The 23,510-nt window shown below is 41.9% G+C and overlaps 1 protein-coding gene across 1 annotated transcript; it reads left to right on the top strand.

Annotated features, from left to right (window-relative positions):
- The first annotated feature begins 10,909 nt into the window (after nucleotides 1-10,909).
- On the top strand, nucleotides 10,910-11,615 carry LOC147903620 (uncharacterized). Its single transcript, XM_087372768.1, has one exon. The coding sequence runs from the start codon at nucleotides 11,011-11,013 to the stop codon at nucleotides 11,428-11,430; it is 420 nt and encodes a 139-aa protein (XP_087228894.1). The 5' UTR covers nucleotides 10,910-11,010; the 3' UTR covers nucleotides 11,431-11,615.
- The last annotated feature ends 11,895 nt before the right edge of the window (nucleotides 11,616-23,510 follow it).

The raw sequence follows: 23,510 nt of genomic DNA, 5'->3' as shown, positions 1-23,510 counted from the left end.
GGCTGCTTCATTTATTTTTGGGGCCCTATTGGGGGTTGGTTTGGTGCATCTTTGCTACTTCATACCAACAACAACAATAGTGTGCCCCCACTTGTGCCCCTTTCAATTATCCTTATGAATCTTTGTGACTTGGTCATTGATGGCATTGGTGACCTTCTTTGCTCAAGTGACACCTTTGCTATTTGCCACCTTGAGTTCCTTCTACACTAGTCCATTTGATGATGTAGGTGTCCATGCTCTCGATTTGAACTCACTAGAAAGGACTTGTTGGCCTCGGGGGCTTGTGTAAAGTACCAATGGTGTGTATGGGGCCTGTTTGACCTTGGTCAAACAGGCCCCATACCAAGGTCAAATAGGCCCCATATGCGCCATAGAGGGTTTTTCCATTTTTGGACTCCCCGCGCGATGCCGAACACATTTGCCTTCTGTCGCATGGTGAAAAAACATCATTTGACCACTCAAATTCACACTGAACTTACATAAACTGATGGAAATCATCACCTAACATGTATAATAACATGAGAATAGTAATAGAAATAAAAATATCTTTTATTCATTGGCCTCAAAGGGCAGAGATTTACAAAATGATTCAGGTTGCACCAAATGAACCTAAACAACATCTAGGGCCTAAGGGAGGGATCGACTAGCCCTTAATAAAATTCTCCATTAAAAGTTTATAAATGCCACTATTGCCACCCCTCCTTGCCATGATTAGGCTCCTTAGTTGGAGATTTGCCCTCTTTAAGCCTGCACCGTTCTAGGAGTTTGTCCCCTTCCTTGTTGTTAATCATGGGTTTGAATTGTCCCGTTAATCTTGACTTAACGAACTTGAAAAAATCATCCCTGAAGAGCTATCTAGCATTATGCTAAATGATATTTAATATGACTGCTTTGTATGCATGTAAGGAGATCGTCTAATGATAAAGGAGCACACCTCAAGAATTCGGCCAGCCTAAGAGAGTGAAGATTGCAGTGCTAGATTTGCAAGTATTCTATGATGCAGTTGAAGAAATGTATTCAATGGTAGAGATTTTCTTCACAAAGAGGCACAACAATATAGTAGTAGAACTCCTTGAAAACACATTAATTAATGCCCGAGGTGAAGAAGACACCAAGCCTATCATCCAAGAAAGATGACGCTCAACCTTATTAGTGCAATAACATGATGCTAAGAAGATGGAAAGTCTAGCATAAAGGCAATCAACCTATGCAATAGGAAGTAGATCGGTTTGCTCAAGGAAGCATACGTCATGCTTGAGAAGATGGTCGGATGCGAGACCTTTTTTGTGATCAAAATTAGCGTCCAACAACACTAAAATCAACCTATGAGCATGTAAGTAACAACATGAAAATCAATAGAGCATATGAGAGGAAAGTCTACAGTAGCCATCGGCCATTAATGTACCAAGGACTTGAGGCTACAACTTGAAATCGACCTACTGTGATGCATTTCTTGAAGGTTGTTGTTTTGAAGACTCAACACGTGTGTAAGTAGCACTAGAAAGGAGCAAAATTAGGCTAGCACATAAAGTAAGGAGCAAGAGATAAATCCGCCAATGGAAAAACAAACATGCCCTTATGGAGAAAAGGCACAGCTTGGCCAATGTAATCGGGCCACTGCAATCAGTTCTTGTACACAGAAGAGGTTCAATCTAGCTTGTTGTTTGAAGGATCAGCCCACAAGTGTGCTTTGAGAAAGAAGGAACAACTCATGAGATTGCTTTGAACCCTTCCCGAACCCTTGGAAGGAATTGTTATGCTATGCAAAAGCAATGTGAGATAGACTTTACCAAAGTTTGAGAGTTGGCTTATGGCAAATTATGAGATTTCAATTGAGTGTTTAAAGGTTTTATATTTCTTGTTTTCTTCTTCATCATATTAGAACTACTTCAATACTGCACACAAATTCAGAGAGAAATGTTTGATTTCTTCTTCTAAATGGGGAGTTGAATCATGTATCTTCTAAGGAAGAAGGGATTCTATCATGATAGAATCTAATTGATAGTGAAGCATCTATCAACTTTTGATTCAATGCAATAAACAATGATCTTTGGTTCTTTTTAATTAACAATACGTGTTTCAAACGTTGGAAGAGATTGCAATGGCTAATCAGCTTGAGTATTGGTTTGATACTTTGATCAATATGATAACAATTACTATATGCCATGCTACTATTGTAGTTCAACTTCTGAACTCTACAGATAAAGATAAAATGGGAAGATCCCCATGCTTTGGCATGAGATTTGGATAGTACAACCTGGACATTTTAAAGAAATAACAAAAAGTTCAAAATTATGTCAGACAAGCAGATGTAGTTGAAGAAAATGCTTAATGCATTGATGGAGAGTTTGAAGAAGAAAATGATTTCAAAAAGGGTGATTTCAATGGAATTGTATGCCTTGTTTAATGACAAATATTAAAGTTTTTTGGGGATGATTCAAAGTGCAAGGTGGAAGTAATTCAGACTTCCAAACATAAAAGACAGTCCTAATTTGACAATCTGACCTATTGCAGTCCGATAGAAGTCCAAGCATTGTTCTCCTATTTTTGATCTATTCTTTATAATTTGGCTTGATGGCATGTCTCTACATTGTATCATCTTTTACGATATGTTTTTGGATTCTAAATATTTACTTCTTGGATTGGGATCCGACTTAAGTAAAGTTGTCAGAAGACAGTCCGACAAAGTTTTGAATGCAAAATCTAAAGTCTAAACAATTTGAAGCATGTATTTGAGGTACATTCATCTCAATATTTTTTGATTTTCCTCAACAAAAAAGTGTCCAACTTTTGTTCACATCATGGCAAAGTCAAAGCACAAGAAATGTTGGAGGATGCATTGTTTGTTGTCTGTAAATTTTGATCACAAAGAAAAGGATTGTTATCTAAATTTGTGCAAGCAAACATGGTCATCGGAGAAAATATTTTCCATCTCTTTTGGATGACAAGTTTTATGAGATCTCTCTAGCAATTTGTGAGACAAAGTATGATTGAAAGGTCAGAAAGTTATTGGATAAACTTTTCAAGTATTTAGCTTTACTTGAGAAGGCAAAAGCTTGGCATAAAAAATTCCACAGAGGAAATTGGAAATCTAATTAGCATATTAATGAAATCTCTAAGCTTCAACAAAGAGTTTAGATACTACAGTCCAAATATGGGCATGAAGAGGACAATAATTTTGATTACGACTCCGATTTTGACTCATATTTCAAAGGTGATGGCAAGATTTGCAATGATAATTCAATGATTTTTGTTCATAATCAAATCGATGCAAATGTTTCAGATCAAAACCAATCAGACATTCAGTTAAAAAAGTCAGACAATAGTTCGATAGTCGTCAAACTGGAGTCAGATAGCAAGTAGCCCAAATAGTTGGACAGTAATTCTGACCAATTGGAAAGAAGTTCGCATGGATGACATTATATTTTATGGGTTCCCAGCCCTGGCATGTTGCCATAAAATGGTGGCACTGTAATCACTGATGCACTTAAACTGTATTTGTGCATAATGGCACATTAGGCACTATGTCTTAGTTTTTCTTTATTGCACAATAATTTCTATCTTTTGCAATTTACATGACAGTTATGTGTGGGGGTAGTGAGTTTAATAATTGCCTATGGGGTTATGAAAGTAGAAAAATCATTAGGAGTAGAGATGTTTTATTCAATAAAATTGTTATGTATAAAGATCACTTGCAGAAAAAGGAGGAGGAAAATGCAAACATAGAATACACAACTCTTGATGAAATCACAAGAGATAGAATTCCAAAGGTTACAAAAAATGAGAATGTGTAGCAACATCAACAACTAAAAAATCAACAATAACCTCAAATTTCTCCAGGTTCACTTAGAAGGTCTACGAGGGTGAGTAGACCACTTGAGCGATTTTTTCCTTCTTTTAATTAAGTTCTCGTGATTGATTCTAGAGAACTAAAAATGTATGAAGATTTCATAGCTACTCTCAGGTGGTCAGGCTTGATTTACAAACATGTGGGCTAAAGGTGGCAAGGTTTTTTGCTTCTCAATACATGTCGTTGATGGCATTCTCTTCTTTGCTTGATGTAGCTTGATTCATGATGCTTTGTTCTACCATGTGATAGGCCACAACCATCGCATCTGTTGTGGTGCAACCCTTCTGCTGCAACTATCCCACAGATTCTTTCTACACAAGGCCTCCTACAGATGCTGCAACTGTGCCCATAACCAAATTATATAGGGAGGTGCCAGTGCTTGGGTCTGATGATTGGACCTTCCTCTCCATCTACAACACCAACTGCAACTGATGGTCATGTTTTTGTACTTCTCTTTCCTTCAACTCCACATCAATCTATTAAAAAAAGGAGACAACATGATTAATTGCGCATCTAATAAACATAATGATGAGAATAAATTATTGTACAAGTGAGAGTATCTTTTTAAAAACATAAATGTGGTTATAAAAAGTGTTGCTATTTTATGCAAACATAAAGTCTCTAGTAGTAACCAGATGAAGATCCTCCATCTCGGAGGCCCCAAGTGTTACAAGAGTAGTTTTCATAGTGTCAACAATGACCATCTCAAGTGAAAATTGCCTCTTGTCAACAACATCGACATTCATTGGTGGGTAGCACAATTCCTCTTGTGCTTCTTTCAGCCTCTTTTTTAGCATCGTGCCAACTGTGCTCACCCTATCACTGCTGGCTTTTACTATCTTTGTAGCCTCTAATTCATGTTGTTCAATTATGAGCTCCTCCCGAGCCTTTCTCAAGATCCCCCTAGCACAAAGGGTAGTTGTCTTTATTTTTTCCAGCTCATTAGGGTGGACAACTAATGGTTGGGGCATTGGAGACCAACCATTGCATACTCTCTTCATCTGTTGGAAGGGTTCATGAGGTGTTTCATGAGCGGGGTATTTGTTGTGGTGGTAGTGTTATAAATAAATTTGACCAAGGTAAAAGGCATAAATATGTGTGTGTGCTTGTATGTGTGGCAATAGTATAATAAAATATGGTGTGCATAGGGCCCAGGGTTGAGGTGGCAGGGCATGATCATGTGCCACCCTTCCACATAAGAGGACCCATAAGGTGTGTTGTACATAATCCATGGTAGTAATATTATAAAATGTTAAGGTGGCATGGTTCCTCCATGTGCCACCCCTCCACCTAGGCGGTCCCATGCCTGCATTTAGTGAGACATGGCCCAAGGACCATGGGAGAAGTAATATAAAATAGGTGGAGATGGATATTATATTGGATTATTCCCTCCATGTAGAATAGGTCCATGTGGGGGGGGGGTGTAGATAGTCCAAGAATGCAAGTTAAATAATGGGGAAAGTAGGATGAGGTGGCAAGATTCCTTGTGCCAACCCTCCACTTGTCCTCCTAGATGTTTGAATGTATCATAAAATTGAGAAGAGACCAAGGGAGTATCTTAGACTTGGGATATGGGGCTTGATTTATGTGGAAAAATGAGGCAAAGGGTTGTTGCACACAATTGAGATTGCGTACCTACCTAGCCCACGTGGGAGATTCCTCCACACACACCATGCATGTGGGAGGATGCATTTATTGGGAGAGACCCCCTCTCTTGGCTATAAAAGGAGGGGGCTATTCCTTGATGGGACACGCTCATTCTTGTAAAGCCACCATGCTAGTACCTTGATTTCCCCCATCCTTCCTTTCAAATAAAGCATGACTCTCTTCCCTTGATGTCTCCATCTCTACATTCCTCTTCCCACTCTCCCTTCCCCCTTGTGCCATAGTCTTCCTCTTCATTCCCACCCCTCTTAACCCCTTTTCCCCACCCATGTTAACGCTTCTCCCCCCACGTTCCCTTTTCCCCATGGCCCTCGCGTATCGCAATGCCTAGCATCTAGCCTCATGCCTTGATTTCTTTTCTAGTTAATAGAATTGGTGTGGCTGCTGGATTTGAAGTCTCCATGGCTAGTGGCATGAGTCTATTGAGACAGCCAATTATGCAAGCTTGGATCCCACACATCTTGATAGATTTTGAGTCCTTTTTTAAAGAGACTTCTCATCATTCTTGGGTGACTTTGGATAAGTAGACGGTCTACTTTTAATGCCCACTCAGCAAAGAGCCAGATTGACCTTCCCAGAGATCCATCACCATGAAGAGATTGTAACTCTGCTTAGCAGAATTTGTTTGCATTACATTTCCAAACTTGTACACGCCTTGGAAGAACTTTAGATTGAGGGATCGTAATAGAAACCTCAAAAAGACCCAAATCTTGCCATGGTTCAGTAATTCCCTACAGGCCATTCTTCCAAATCAAAAATTGAGCAATCTTAGCCATGGTTGGTTGCAAGCCATCATGATTCTTAAGCAACCATTTAAAGCATAATGATTCACATTCATCCTTCATCCCTTATTGAACCAATTCCACCCTCAACATTAGGGGTGACCACCAAGTCCCAAGAAAAGGCATGCCATTGTGTTTTCTTAAATCCTCATAAGATAAAGTTTCCTCAAAGACTTACTCAAGAATGGGAAAATTGATAGGAAATAGAAGAAGACATAATATGTTGAGCAACAGTTAACTTCTTGCCAGAGACATCTTCTTGCCCATCCATTTTTCAAACTTTGACATAATCCTCTGAATGCACCAGTCAAACTTAGTTTTGAGAGAGAATCCTAAACCCACTAGGCAACCTAGGTATCTGAGGATTTGACCTGACATATACCATTTGAAAATTATGCTAATCCATAGAGTCTTTGATAGGGTGTTCTTGTAATTCTTCATGATGTTTAGCATAATACGTGACCCACAAAAGTTTAGCTTATCCGCATACAATTGGGCACAATAACTATTACTTCTTTGAATATATTAGAAGTGTCAAAGGAGTATTTGTTGTGTCCTATATAGATTGGGCTCATGAGGCATGGCCATACTTGACTCAAGCTATTAAGTACTCGATAGGTGGTTTCTATGAAGATTGCAAAATGCCGGAAATTTTCTTATACATTAAAGCACCTTTATTGACATGTTTCCATAAATAAAGCTATGTATATCTATTCTTTATCCCATTTTGGCAAGCAAATGGACCTAAATTATCCTCCCATATTTGAAAAGACAAGGCATAAGAGACATCTTGTCAATTTGAAGTATATTGTGGTGCAACTTCTCTTCTTTGCATATTTCATTATTATCCCTTGCATATGCTCTTTTCAATGATGTCATTACCTATGTATGATATGTATACTCTTCTTTCAAGATTAGATTCTTATGGTGCTCATTCTTTGGATAGATATGCCACTCAAGTATGATCAATAAAGTTGGAAAGTAATCCACCGCCAACAATGCAAAGAAGAAAAGATTGCGTACGACTATCAAATTGTACAAGACCATATGGTCTCTTTATGATCAAATACTCTTGAAGGTAAGCGTTAGCATGCCCAAAGAAAGTGATTCTTGTACTTTGTAAGTACCATAAATTGGACACACTAAAGGAGCTTAGTTTGTAGGAGGTTGCATAAGCATTTATTATATGTATCATCCCTAAATATCATAAATGGGTGTCCTTGTTTTCAAAATTGTCGCTTTGCACACAAGGATTTAATACACAATGAGATCATGTGCAAACAAATGAGAACCACATGAATTCTTATCATAAAAGAAAATCTACAATTCTGTAAACTTGACATATACTTTATTTAAGCATTGTACCTGCTCATTATTATGCAATTTTAATCACAATTAATCTTGAGATACTAGCATTATGGTAAGTAAACTTGAGCCAATAGACTATCTAAACATATACTTACATACATGTGTGCACCCACACACACACGTGTGTGTGTGCATGCGTGCATGCATGTGTGTGTGTGTGTGTAGAGAGAGAGAGAGAGAGAGAGAGAGAGAGAGAGAGAGGGGGGGGGGGGGGGGAGGGGGAGAGGGAGAGGGAGAGGGAGACGGAGAGAGAGAGAGAGAGAGAGAGAGAGAGAGAGAGAGAGAGAGCATTTGGGGTGGAGATTGGGGGATAAAGTTCAAAAGTGCATGTTGTAATTAAAACATGGGCCAATCTAAATTCACTTGTACCATGCCCAAATAATGGAACTGACATTTTCCTTAAACTCATGAATTTTGATGTTGGATGGCAAGCCAACATTTTTTAAAGGTTCTCCATCCTAGGACATGCTCGCTTTAAAATTCAACAGCTTGAAGCATTGCATTATGTATGCTCATAGAGAAGCATTTCATTTAAGAGATTTCTCCCATGGTAGATAAGAACTTGACGAGTGACTCCTAAGGAAAACATGAGAAGGAGAAGGGATGCAAATGGGACTGAAGCCATATTGATATGAAGATTATGAGGAATTTTTGGTTACCATGATGGCAAGATATTTCAACCTCCTCTTGCTGCATTGTAAATGTGGCCGCCTATCGATTGCATGTGTCCATGGGGGGAGGGGGAAGTGTGCATGCTCTTTAAAAGCTATACATTATGTATGAGCAAGCATGCATTTAAAATATTGCTATCTTTACATTTTTTACACCTCCATATGTGTACAGGTTTGGATGTTGAATTTAAAGCTCCCCTAGCTATCCTATGAGTACACGTTTGGATATTATATTTAAAGCTTCCCTATGCATGTTCACTAAATTAATTACATTAAATAAATATCTTTTAAATGGCTGCATGTAGGTAAATAGCATGAAAGTCTCGGTATTAGAAAGATCCTTCTTAGGTTCTATGTTACATGCAGGTGTTACATGCAGGTGGCAGTTTATGCCTTGGAAATTGCCATACTTTACTCGCATAATGTGTCCAATGTGGGGTTTTTGGGGGAGTGGAGGTGGCATAATTGTTTTTTTCTTGCGAGCAAAAGGGGATTTCTATTATTCAATAAAGGAAGATTACAAAAAAAGCGCAAAGTGCGTTAAAGACGTTCAAAAAATGAGCATTATAGAGAAACACCCATCCCAAAATACTGTAAGGTTATGTGAATAGAGTAGAGGAGATCTTCCCGCAGAGCAACTTGCAAGGGAACATGCTGAAAGATGACCACATTCCTAACCCGCCAAATATAATGGATAACAACCGATCTGACCAAAGCCCAAACATTAAGCTGATAAGTTGTCATGCGACCTCTGTCACCCAAAAGGGCTACCTTCCATCTAGGCTCCACCGAAAAATCCTGCGAATTCAACCATCTAAAAACAGACTAGATAGGACCAAAATAGATGCAAGTGATCTTCCATAGTAACACGGCAGAGAGAACTAACTAGGGATATATCTTGGAGGTGGTATAATTGTTGTTCCCTATGCTGGAGGAGAGTAGTAAGTGCACACGTGTTTTCATTGATGTGTGAATAGCCTCCAATGTGGGAGCATATAAAGCATTCCTTAAAACCATGGGTGGGGTGGGATTTAGTGAGGCGTTGTAGATTGTATGGAAAAGGACATGTGATATCAAATCCAATTGGGATAGGTTGTTTTGTGGCGGTGGGCTATAGAGATTTGTTTGGTTGAATTTATGGGGAAGGTGGACAGTCTATAGCATATTCTTGACAAATTAATTCATTAATTTGAGGAGGACTTTGAGACACAACTAAATAGAATAGTATTTTACTTCTTTCCTTTTGTTTCCGGTTTGCCTTTTTTTTGGGGGGGGATAAAAGTGCCGAATATATTAAGAGGGTGGTCAGCCCTGCCTTTTTGGACTTTGAGGGTTAATAGAATAGCATTTTACTTCTTTCCTTTGTTTCTCGTTTGCCTTTTTCTCGAGTAATAAATGATTTTGCTTTTATGCTTTTTTGCCCCCACCCACTAGAGTGGGTGGGGTCATCCCCTTGCCCTCTTTCATGATTGCCATGCTTTTTCTATTTGTTGAAAAATATGCTTCAAATTGTGTACGTCGTAGGGTGTTTACGCTCGTGGCCATGCCCAACGCTCATAAGTACAAAATTTGGATTCGAGACACATTAATATGCCTTGACAAAGATTTAAAGTCATCTACTACGTTTCAATTGATTGGACTAGTTGTAAAGCATATACTTGTGTAGAATGGGGTATGCTTAGGGGCGTGGTAAGGCACCCCATTGTGTCTACGATGCAAGTGAGCCATCCATTGTTGACCAATGTTATTTTGTGAACGCTAGGGCCTACTCGAGAGCTAAGGAAAATTTGTAAAACAATATGATAACATTTTGAGTGGCTATGGCACTCAGATACTGGCGTTTTGGGAATTTTTGGGCATACAGAAATAATGCCACAAAGGGGCATTTATGCTTTAACAAGCGGTGAGCGGGACGAGCTCTTACATTGGACCATCGCCATGCCTCTTTATCCCTCAATGTCTTGCTCCTACGACCACAACGAATCAAGCATAAAATGAATTTCAAGGATTTGAAAATAGACTTGACACATGGCTGAATGAGAGCTTGAATTTCGTTTTGATGGCACAATACTGCCTGCCTAAAAAATCCCAAGGAGCCGCCTCGATTATCAAGGGGCCCCCAATGTGGCCATCCATCTCCGAGTGGAAGACATGAAAAATGAGTCTCCATGCGGGTCTCCATGTGGGCATTTTGGGGTGTCTACCATTATACGTGTGTTGCGGCACATGATGTTTTATTTGGAGGGCTCGGGCAACGGATTCACATTGGTTGGACACAGTGGGACAGTTAGAGATGGGCGAGGAAAAGAGAGCGACCACATCATGGGAACCATTGCTCACCACCATTGCTACCAAATGCTCAAGAATGCTGCTCGAGCACCGTGGAGCGATGAGCGCGGAAGCCACTAGTGAGAAGATCGTGGTCTTTGGAACTTGGGTCAAAACCAGCCAGAGGTTGGACCAAAATCCGTGGCTGGGTGACCTGGGGTGGTTAGAGCTCACAGTTTCCTTCTCAAAACACAAGCATTTAATGTTGCCTTTGTCATCATCATCTTTTCAATATTCAACTCAGTTTCTCCGTCGCCATAGCGAGAGCTCGTGCTCCCCATCGCCATAGCTCCTCCCTTTCAAGCCTTGCCATACCTCTCATTCAATCCTTCCCATCTCCCCTTCCATGGCCGTCGTCATCCTTGATGGCTCCACCGTCCGTGACTTCGTCGAAGACGACGACGCTTTCACCTCCGCCATGGACCTTCGCTTCCAGGAAATCGATGTCAACCGTGACGGTATCCTCTCCCGCTCCGAGCTCCGCACCGCATTCGAAGCCATGCGCCTCATCGAATCCCACCTCGGCATGCCCGATAAGAAGACCCCCGATGAGCTCAACGCCCTGTACGACTCTGTGTTTGAGAAGTTCGACACCGACCACAACGGCACCGTGGATGCTGCCGAGTTCAGGTCGCAGATGAGGGACATCTTTCTTGCCGTGGCGGATGGCTTAGGGGCTTCTCCGTTGCAGATGGTGATCGAGAATGGTAGCATTTTGCAAGATGTGGTGAAGCACGAGGAAGAGCATCCCCCTATCGCCCAGTAGGATAAAGTTTCTAGGCTTGTCGAAAATGTAATTCCATTGATGTCCATAAACCTCTTTCTAGGTTTGTCCAGTTTCTACGGGAACTCTATATATCCCTATGGCTCAAAGAAGTGTACAGGTATCAAATAAAAGAACAGGCAAAGCTCTCGTATGCAGTGGGGTTTAGAATGACACCGGAATAATTTTTTATTTCTTAAAGATTGATGTCCATTCCAGACGAAAGTCCATTCCAGACGAGTAGCTACGTAAAGTTGCATATTTTAGCGACAATTCTACGGTTTCAGCTTTATTCAACGTTCAGGATCAATAGAAATAGTAAGACGTGCTGGTGCTGTCATTCTGTTTCTGTTTAACGCTTTCACTGATTTGTCAGGTCTTGGCACCTGACGGTTTGCTCCAATTACATGGCAGAAGTTTTGAGCTTGCTCAAAAATGCTCCGTGTAGTTTTTGACAGGCTTTAGAGTGTGGAAGGCGTTCTAAGTCTGAACAGTCTACATGGGTTGTTTCCTGAGATCCGTATCTACACGAAACATATATAATCAGGTGTCCACACTTTTGAGATCCACGTTCAACCTGAGGTTCAAACGAGTAGCCATTTCTATGGCAATTGTGTGGGACTTTGTGAGCTGACTCTTGTGAGTCTCTATTTTGATTGTGTGTATGAGCTGGGTTTGGGGGCCGAGTTTGCAATTAAGTGACTCATCATGATTGTATGATTGCGAGTTCTTCCAGTTAGGAGAAGTTTTTCCAGGCTATGTGACACAAGCTTGTGGATATAATGATAAACTATTTGTGTTCTCCTGGCAATTTGGCAAAGCTGAACGTTCTGGGTGCCCTGTGATTGTACAAGCACAGCAGAATGTGCTTGTCATATATCTTTCTGGTACTTGCTAGCGACGTTGATTGGATGCAATTTTGTGGCACACGAGTAACGCGTTGGAGGGTGATCAGTATTAAAGAAATATGTACAAGAAAAAGAAAATCCGACTGCCTTACAAGGAAGGCACTTTATTTTAGTTCCATATACAGCTTATTGCTTTAAAAGCCTCATGCTTGTGATCAAAATACTTGACAGCTTTTCTAATCTCCTCAATCCCTTCTTCAATCGGCATCCTTCCTCACTGTGAAGACCTCTAAAAACAACATTGTTTCTGAATTGCCAAATGAGACTGGTCACAAGACCTCTGACCAGCTGCCAGACAGCGTAGATAATGTTATTCATATCCCCCTTGTCTCCAAGCAGGGCAGCCTTCCATTTGAGCTTTAAAAAAACGTGCATTTTACTTGGCCTTCCATGGACTTCTCTCCAAATTTCACGGGAAACCATACATTCCTCTCTTTGAATTTATTGCACAAAGGGCATGAGGGGCTAACTCTGGTATTCCATTCAGAAATTCTAGATCTGACGGGTAGCTTTCCAATACAACCCTCCACATCAAACGATTGAGTTTAAAGGGAATCTATTGCACAAAGGGCATGAGCTGGTATTCCATTTAGAAATTCTAGATCTGAAGGGTAGCTTTCCAATTATAACCCTCCACATCAAAAGATTGAGTTTAAAGGAAGGCGTAGCCTTCCATACTTTGCTAACTCTCAAGAACCACACAAAGTCCTGTCCAGAGGAGCATGACACCTCCACTTACTCCTGGCCATCTTAGCTATAGAAATTACCTGCTGGTCATTAAAGTCTTTCAACTTGACTTTAGAAAGAGGCTTACCAGATCTGTGCATAATTCCCCTATAGCCCACATCCTACGCCTTCCATACTCTGCTAACTCTCAAGGACCACACAAAAGTCCTGTCCAGAGAAGCACGGCACCTCCACTTACTCCTGGCGATCTTAGCTATAGAAATTACCTGCTGGTCATTAAAGTCTTTCAACTTGACTTTAGAAAGAGGCTTACCAGATCTGTGCATAATTCCCCTATAGCCCACATCTTCCAGAGAAAGATGATTTTGAATGGTAAGCAGTGTAGTAAGACCGCCCATGTTTAATAAATGGCTAAGAACAGCAATCTGTGTCCGCGTTCCCGAAGGCACTCCTCTCTACTAAGTCATGCGTATTCTACACAGATCTGACCGAGTATTTGTAAGCTCTTTGCTTAGCTTTGCCATAATTATAGGTTTGACCAAGATCTCGCTCTCTACATTGAGCACTTTCTTCAATTAGTTTCCATTCGAGCTTCCCATTTTAGGGGAACGGTTGGTAGGCTTCAGTATTGTACCATGTCTATAAAAATTATAGTATACGCGTGCTCAATATCACTGTCTTGAACGGTTTTTAATTAAACGCTCTCGGATTCTTGTGTGTTTTACTAAAAGTGAAGACATGCGAGTCAACCCATTGTTTCTTTCGTCTTGAACTTGGAACCTAACAGTAGCTACCATCGGCTCTTTGTAAAAGGAGAAGCTATATGCAACCTCAAAGGCAAGGAAAGGCAAGGCCTATCTCAATGGCTTGGGACAATCTTTTGGGTAAAGGCTTATTCAAAGTAAGCATCTCAGGCAAGTAGAATGCTCATTGGGGGATAGCCTAGAAATATTCCTGTTGAATTCCAAGGTAACCATTTTGAAATTAGCAAAGGAGAACTTGAAAAACCATTTTGTAATGTTCTTCTCGCAAAAAAACAGGAGCAGATCCCTCTTGGGCCATGAGGTTTGTCAATAGCAATTATAAATGTTAATTCCCAAGGAGACCCGGCTAAAGGAGGAGCTTTCAGGTTAGCATGAAGCCCATGAGGTTTGTCATTAGCATGGATTTTTTAGCGAATATAAAATCATGGCGAAAGTTTATCAAGATAGTTTCTTTAGTTTCATAATATTGATAAAAGGTAGTAGAATTTTGTATATTTTCTTTTGCTAGGCGGGTTCACTCATCATATGTAACCCTATTACGTGAGTTCAACAAAAGGTTATTTTTAATTTCCAAATTTACTAAAATTAATTTACATAAAGGAGTATTTAAAGTAATTTTGAAAACAAATTACAGATTTGTATAGAAAAAGGGTACATTTTATTAGGATTTTTTTTACAGATAGGGCATTTTACAAATAGGCCTTGAACGCACATGATATAGAGGGTTTATACATAGTGACCCTCCGAGTTCTTTTGAATTTTAAAGTAAAATATGTAAATCCTGGTGAAACTTCAAAATTTCTCATATAAAAGTTTCAAATCATGGCAAATGTTTCAAAGATTTATTTTTATTAAGGCATACAAACTTACACCAATATAAAAGTTTCTCTTCTTAGGGAAACGAACATGAAAAAATCATCCCTGGCCAGTAGAGGGGAGTGGGAGAGGTGAGGGGAGACGGCGTCTGTGCCTAAACGTCACACGACAAAAAGCTCAGATACTCAGAGAGACTTTGGCTCATCACTCCCATGAAAAAGGCTTAAATAGTGGCATCAAGCATCTAGAGCATGCAACGCGAACAAATAAGGTTCTGATTCAAAGAGTTGTCTGTCGCTCTTCTCCTCTAGGAGAAAGGTTGCGCACCCAGCAGCGTGCAGGAACAACTGACTCTGCCTCTTCTCCACTATTAAAATGGGTAAAATTTGACTCTCCTTTGGAGATGCGTATGAGGTCTCCTTTAAGCTCTTTAGGAGGCTCTGGTAGGATCTCTGTGTGTGTGTGTGTGTGCATGCACGCATGCGTGCGTGCGTGTGTGTGTGTGTCCATCCCCATCTTTTAATTTTTACCTTTGATCATTTCTCATGTTGCATGTTTGCAGGCCGATGGAAACATGTAAATTCCCAAGGTGGTTTATCAGACGTAGCACAAATTCTATCATATAATGGAGGAATTCAATACAGAATATGGCCTCGCAATGGAAGGTTTTGATCCTAAACAGTTGAAGTGGGAACAGTTGACTGTGACTTTGAGTGGCTGAATGTTTTTAGTTATGTGAAGGATCCCAATCAACATTGCATCAAACATAGCAGTATCTGAAGGGAGGTGTATAAAGAGCTCATGTTGTTTCATCACAAAGTCTACTAGAAGATCCCTCCCACAAACATAGAGATCATTGCAACATTTGCAAAGGGATATGTGAAGGAGTTTGTCCCTGTAACGTTTTTGAGTGGGTTGGCCATTAACTGGGCAATGTTTGTTGTTTAGTATTTGGAAGACTTAAAAGACAAGGGATACAAAGATAGCCATTTCAAGGGATGGAGGAAACGTAATGTGAGGACTTGCTAGGAACAAAACAATTATTTCAGGACCTAGTGGACATGGCTACTATTAACTAGAAAAGAAATCAAGGCATGAGGCTAGACGCTAGGCATGGCAACGCTCGAGGGCCATGGGGGAAAGGGAACATGAGGGGAGAAGCGTTAACATGGGTGCGAAAAAGGGATTAAGAGGGGTGGGAATGAAGAGGGAGACTATGGCACAAGTGGGAAGGGAGAGGGGAAAGAGGAGCATGTACATGATGGGAGGTGGAATGTAGAGATGGAGACATCAAGGGAAGAGAGTCATTCTTAATTTGAAAGGAAGGATGGGGGAAATCAAGGTACTAGCATGGTGGCTTTACAAGAATGAGCGTGTCCCATCAAGGAATAGCTCCCTCCTTTTATAGCCAAGAGAGGGGGTCTCTCCCAATAAATGCATCCTCCCACATGCATGGTGTGTGTGGAGGAGTCTCCCATGTGGGCTAGGTGGGTACACACTCTCAATTGTGTGCGACAACCCTTTGCCTCATTTTTCCACATAAATCAAGCCCCATATCCCAAGTCTAAGATACTCCCTTGGTCTCTCCTCAATTTTATAATACGTTCAAACATCTAGGAGGACAAGTGGAGGGTTGGCACAAGGAATCTTGCCACCTCATCCTACTTTCCCCATTATTTAACTTGCATTCTTGGACTATCTACACCCCCCCCCCCCCACATGGGCCTATCCTACATGGAGGGAATGATCCAATATAATATCCATCTCCACCTATTTTATATTACTTCTCCCATGGTCCTTGGGCCATGTCTCACTAAATGCAAGCATGGGATTGCCTAGTTGGAGGGGTGGCACATGGAGGAACCATGCCACCTTAACATTTTATAATATTACTACCATGGATTATGTACAACACACCTTATGGGTCCTCTTATGTGGAAGGGTGGCACATGGTCATGCCCTGCCACACCATATTTTATTATACTATTGCCACACATACAAGCACACACACATATTTATGCCTTTTACCTTGGTCAAATTTATCCATAACAGTTGCCCCCCCCAGGTAGGGAATGCACAACATTTCCATGCCTGGGCCCATCACGCACAAAGAAGGGCTTGAGATAATGCTTGTTGATCACCTTCTTGCCATATGGCTCATGCAGCTCCTGAACTTTGTACAGACCCATTGCTACGTTCCTTGATGACTTTGTATGGACCGGTCCACAGTGGAAGGAAATTTTTATCCATCTGGTGGTCCAATCTATTATCAAAGCATAGCATAACATCCCCCTGAGCAAAGTGTCTTTCCCATCCCTTGCGAATCTTAGCATCCAAGCGGGCCTTTTATCGATTCTTTTGGATCTCTGTTTGATGTAGTGCAAGGCATTGGGTTTCATCTAACCTAAGTTGTACCAACCTGGCCTCTACATGTTCATCTTCTGTCATCCTCTGTTCTTGTGCCAATCTCAAGGCTAGAATCTCTATCACTGGTGGTAAAACTGCCTTAGTACTATACACCAACTCAAAAGGAGTGTGACCTATAGACATTTTATGGGTGATGTTGTAAGCCCACATGGCTTCAATGACCTTCTAATCCCACTAGGTCCTGCACCCTGTGGCCATTTTTCCCATGGATTTACAAAGGAGGACATTGGTCCGCTCCATTTGTCCCATGGATACTGGATAATAGATGCTAGAGGTGCGATGATCAATACCCATGCGATCCATGAGCAACTCCACTGCTTCATTTAAGAATCGACTCCCATGGTCAGATACTATTTCCACGGGTGTCCCAAACCTTGTGCAAATATGTTCAAATATGAAATTTGAAACTACCTTACCATTTGTAGTGGAGAGGGCGATAGCTTCAGCCCATTTGGTGACATACTGAGTGGCTTCCAAAAGACACTTCTTTTTGTAGGCAGTCATGGGCAGGGGCCTGACAAAATCTATTCCCCATTTCTAAAACGGATGGATGGACATCACGATGTTGCCTAGGACGCAAATCCTTTCTACCAAAGAATTGGCATGGTTCACAAGTTTTGCAATACATAGTGACATCCTTGAACAAGGTCGGCCAATAGTACCTAGCATGTAAAATCTTCTTAGCTGTGTAGTCATCGGCATAGTGGCCTCCACAAAATCCATCATGATAATGCTTCAATACCTTAGGTACTTCATCTGCATCAATGGCCCGCCTTAGTACCCCATCCATGCCTTGACGGTACAACACCCCATCAAAGAGAGTGTAGTGCCTACTATCTCTACAGATCTTCTTTCTCTCAAAGCTAGTACTTTCTGGAGGAAAGCAGAAAGCCATCAGAAACTTGTAGATACCACCATACCATGGATCCCCAACTTCTATGGCTGCTACAAGGGTTACATCGAGGCACTCCTCTAAATCAATCAAAGCCCCTTTTTACAACTTTGAAAGAAAAATCATATTCTTGTAGAACTGCCAATTGGCCCATGGGATTTGGTGATTGAAGAGCCTGCTTTGCAAGATCATTGCTAGAGATTATAATCAAGGACTTCCCAGCTACATAGTGCTTAAATTTCTCAATGCAGAACACCAAAGACAAGGCATGCTTATCAGCCTCAGAGTAGCGTCGTTCAGTTTCGAGCAATTGTCAAGAAGCAAATCAAATGGGATACATGAACCGATCCTCCCCTTGCTGGAGAAGAATACCCGCCAGAGTGTGCTCACCAAACCCAGGATTGATATAGAAAGTCTTTGACCAATCAGGATTGCCTAGAATGGGTTCTGAAGCCAGAGCACTCTTGATTTGTACAAACCCATGATCACAATCCTCATCCCAAGAGAAATCAACCCCATCTTTTAATAGCGTAGTCATGGGTCATGTCAAAGCAGCATATTGATCAATGAAGTGGTGATAGTATCCTACTAGATTGACAAATGAGCATACCTGACGTTTGGTTGTTGGTAGGGAGAGCTTGAGGATAGCTTCTACCTTCTCGAGGTCAGTAAGCTTGATGCCCTCGGATGAGACAATATGTCTTAGTGAGCTCCCTTGAGTGGCTCCAATGGTGCATTTATCAGGGTTGAGGTTGCCATTCGCATCGTTGACCCTTTGGAAGGCCAACCTAACCTTCATGACATGCTCCTTACGTGCCGAGAATATACAGAAATCATCTAAAAACACCTCCAAGAAAACCCCCAAATAAGGAGCAAACACCATCTGCATAAATCTTTGAAAGGTAGCAGGAGCATTTCGTGAGGCCAAATGGCATTACTTTGAATGAAAACGTCCCCCACCAGGGTGTGGCAAATGTGGTTTTAAGCACATCCTCCTCGGCAATTCTGATTTGATAAAACCCGGAGTAACCATCACAGAAAGTATACATCTCATGACCACTTATTTTCTCAAGAATGAGGTCTTGAAAGGGCAGAGGATGATGGATCGTGATCCCTCTTGGTGGCCGCATTGAGTTTCTTATAATCGATGTAGACCCGCCACTTGTTGTTTTTCTTTGGGGTGACTACCATTGGTGAAACCCATTCAGTATTGTGAACCGGAACAATAAACCTAGCTTCTACAAGCTTCTGCAACTCTAAGCGCAAAGCGTCGGTCTGTAGGGGCCCGAATCTTGGATACTTCTAAGCCACTGGCTTAGCATCATGCTTCAGCTCTATCTTGTGTTCTATGGCAGTCACATGGCGAAGGTGGTGGTAGCTAGTTGCGAAGAGGTCAGGGAAATCTTTGAACATTTCTAGGAACTCATCTTTCTCACTCGGAGTGAGGTCTGGGGAAAGCATAGATTCAAGTTGTTGAGGACTAGCTGTTACCTTTTTCGCCAGTGGTGGGGTCGGAGACACCCCCATCATGTAAACTTCTTCCTCTGAGAACTCCTCCCTCCTGTCTGAATCTTCCATTGACTCATACACTGAGGATGAGAGAGCATCACTGTCTTGCTCCTCTTCTTCTTCTGGTTTAGGGGCACCTGGTTGCACTGGGATCTTCTCCTTTGAAGCACCAAAAGACATGTGTCTTGTCTTCCAATAGCTGACTGCATCACTCTTTCTCAACCACGGTCTCCTGAGTATGGCAAGGTAACTCCTGCCTGTATCTTCAATGCCCACTACATAGAAATTGACGGTGGTGGTCAACCCATTGACAGTGATGGGCAAATACTCAATGACTCCAAGGGTGGTGAGTGGTCGACCATCTCCTACCTTGATTCAAGTGGAGGAACGCCTTGTGCATTTCAAATTCAACTTCTTTATGATACAGGGCACCATGATATTAATGCAGCTCCCCCATCAACACACACACTTTTGATATGGCAATTATCTATGATGACATCTACTGTATGCAGGTGCCGATCAACTTCTTCAGAGATAGAAGAAATCTCTCATACCTTTCCCTTTTTCTTGCTCCTCCTTGTTGAGAGCCCTTGCTGTAGCTCACGTCTCACCTTAGAGCTTAATGCTATTAGTTGAGGAAGTGTGATGCTCAAAGACCGATGAGCAAGGTCCTGAACGACTGACTAGTCTTCTTGCCCTGAGCCGATAGGGAAATCTGAGGGCGACCACTTACTCCTGTGAGATCTTTTAGTCTTCTCTGTTGGTGTGTCTGCCATCTCAGCATTTGAGGGCTCTGAGAAGGATACCTTCTTCCTAGGGCAGCCTGGTTGGTCCACGGTTTGGAGAGGGGTCCAAGGTGGTACGACTTCTCTTCCCAAGGTCAAGGACCTCTATGTCAGAATCCTTGGTGCTTGATTCACCTAGAAGATTCACCCTTGGAATATTGGGACATTCGGTGCGATAATGACCCTTCTGGTGGCACTCGTAGCACACAACATTGGCACGTTCTCTTGGAGGGCGATTGGCTTGATTTCTGATGCCCGCCATCTCAAGCCGAAGATCATTTAGGGCCTTGGCAAGGTCATTGACTCTAGGTTCTTTAGTAGGAGGGGCTGGGGGAGTAGGAAGGAGGGGGGCTTGTGGGCGAGGCTGGGGAAATCTTCCAGGCGGAGGGTGAGGATATACACCTTGTTGAGGGTAAGCATCTGAGGGAGGACCATACATTTGAGGTGGAGGCGGTGGATACATCCCTGATGGGGGGTGGGGGTATGCCCCTGAGTTGGACCCCCCAAGTTGTTGTTGCAAGAATTGAGGGGGTTGCGGAGGGACAACCGTCTTCTTTGAAGTGGGGTCAGACTGAACTTTATCAAAATTTTGAGCAATCTCTTGTGCTAGCACCATGGTCTTTGGATTCTCCCATTTAAGCTTGAGGTGGAATTCATCACTTGCTCCTGCTATAAGGTAGCTGAGTCATTCTAGCTCGAAATTCGACGACATCCTCCTGCATGGCAATTAAACGGTGGTCTAGGAGCACGGTCGCTCGATCCACATATCGACACGCCGTCTCACCTTCTAACTGCTTCAAGTTTGCCACCTGCAAGTACACATTCTCTGGCTCTTCTTTGCCAAAATACTCAATCATAGTTGCTGTCAACCTCGACCAACTTTGGTGAATGTCCTTGGTTTGCTTCTCATACCACACTTGAGCCAACAAACCCTCTAGAAATGTGGGAAGAACCAACAACCATCTATCTTCGGTAAGAAAGTTGAGAGAAACACAACGGCGCTTGAAGGCCACAAGATAATCATTTGGATTTTCTTCAACCTGACCACAGAACACAGGAATGTCAGCCATGCTTGGAAAATGGAAAAGAGAGAGGAGAAATGAGGCTTATCTATTGGCAAACAATGGAAAGAGGTAGCTTGAACTGAAAATCAGGTGAAGATACATCCACAAAGCACACATAGGCAGGGTAGGGTGTGACTGGTGTATTGTGAAACACTATACGGGAAGAATCTTCAGCATAGAATAGCTCATAGAAAATCTTAAAAGGACCAAACCTTATTGGTCGAGGCATGATATTACATCCATCTTTATAGGCAAGGGTTAGAGACACGGTGTTGCATGAGGTTGTTCATCAAGGCAAACAAGAATGCCATGACAAATGTCAACAGTTGGAGAGCTAGAACATCAACTTCAGCTTCTTCCAGTTCTTGTAGTCGCCATGATATTTCTTTAAGGGGTGTGCGGTTTGGCATCCTTCTTTTGAGCAATGTCCATAAGGACCTTTCTAATGATGTTTTGAAGTCGGTAAACTCGTATCAAATATGCACAACACTTAGTTTCACGATGACCACAACCTTTGCGTTCCTTACAAATGATCACCCTCATTCATGGCTTGCGGCTTTGTTGAGATGGGGCTTCCACTCATTTCATGTGTGATTGAAGTACAAGCTTCACGTGCCAAGAAATCAACAACTAAAATTTGAGCTCGAGGGATATGACCTCTTCAAATTGTTTGCAAAGTTCCAATGCTTGTTGATGTCGTGGAACCAAGCCTTCGCTCCGCACCTTCCATCCTCCACTAACTTGTTCACACACGAGTTGAGAATCTCCTCGCACCTCAAGTTGCTTGATGTGATGTTCTTGCGCCTTTTGTAGCCCAAAAATGAGTGTCGAGTACTAGCTTGGTTGCAAGTAGTTGCACGTGCAGACTTGCTATAACAATATACCTCACCCCCCAGTGAAGTGAGCTTCACACCCACACTAGTAGCCTTGGTCTAAGGTTTGTATGCTCCATCAAATTGAAGGATCCAAGATGTCATTACACCAAGACTAAAATCCAAACATCCCAGGTTTCTCGGTAGTCCAAGATAGGTAGAAGGAGGGGGTGGGGAGAATTCAATACTTGAGCAAGATTTTCAGCACCAAACAAACTTACAATCCTTTGTTGATAGTTTATCTTTCGACCAAAAAGAATTACAACATGAAGCTCAAAATGTGGCTCAAAGGGTTGATTAGGTACAAAGGGATTCCTTGGTCGAAACATTACCAGCCGAGCCCCAGAAACCTTTGTAGTGAGGTCGAGAAGAATGATTAGTGAGGTCGAGAAGAAATCATTCAAGACGAGGTTATCCATAGGAATTAATAAGCAAATGCGCCAAATCTCCCCCCAAGCTTATAGATCATCCCACCCTTAGAAGAATGTTACCCTTTTTATTACCTCTGATGCAACAAGTAGCTCGATCACCACATAATGAGTAGAGTTGGAATCAAAGCCCTCCCAATGTATCACTAGTTCTTCACCTTGAACCATCCAAGTTGTATCATCCCACCCATCGTCTCCTTGAGCAATGCATTGTACAATCAGTTGTTGAAGATCGACATGAAGATCAAGAAAGAGATCTCGCCAATTGGTAGCGATAATGAGTAGAGGACCCAGTATCAAATCCTTGAACTTGTCGAGAAGTGACATAAATATCCACCCTCCTCGTGTGGCGTGCGTCCAAGGAGTGAACTTGAAAAAGTTCAGAATCTACAATCTAGTATGAGATATGAACAAAGCACATGAAGTGAAGTACTTTTGCTTTTTATAGAGCAAGAGGAAACTCCCCACGGTTAGAGAGTTACAGTTCATGAGATTTCAACATATAAGCAATATCATTACATTTTGATCACTTCCTATTTGCTGGCCCATTGGTAGGTCTTCCTTTTGTGAATGGGGAGGTCTTGGGTTCAATTCCCACTACTTAATAGAAGGAGAAGAGAAGAGAAATAGAAAGAGAAGAAGATAATAGGGTGCGAAGTATGTTGCAGGAGTTTTGTAGGCACGACTTGAAGACACGTAGGAACCGCGAGCAGGAGTTTTGCAGCCGCGAGAGGAGTTCTGCAGTGCTGCGACCAAGAGATACACAGGAACCGCGAGCAAGAGTTTTGTAGCCATGACCAGAAGATGCGCATGAATCGCGAGCAAGAGTTTTGCAGCTGCGAGTAGAAGATGCATGGATGCGCAGGAACTGCGAGCAGAAGACACGCAGATTGGAGGCACAGAAATAGATAAGTTTTGCAACCATAGAGAC

The sequence above is a fragment of the Dipteris shenzhenensis genome, chromosome 3 (genome assembly GCF_047967505.1).
Source record: "Dipteris shenzhenensis isolate YYH24624 ecotype China chromosome 3, Dip_SZ_1.0, whole genome shotgun sequence".
In the NCBI taxonomy this organism is placed as follows: domain Eukaryota; kingdom Viridiplantae; phylum Streptophyta; class Polypodiopsida; order Gleicheniales; family Dipteridaceae; genus Dipteris; species Dipteris shenzhenensis.
The sequence above is the reverse complement of the archived record's forward strand: the minus strand, read 5'-3'. Positions and strand labels throughout refer to the sequence as shown.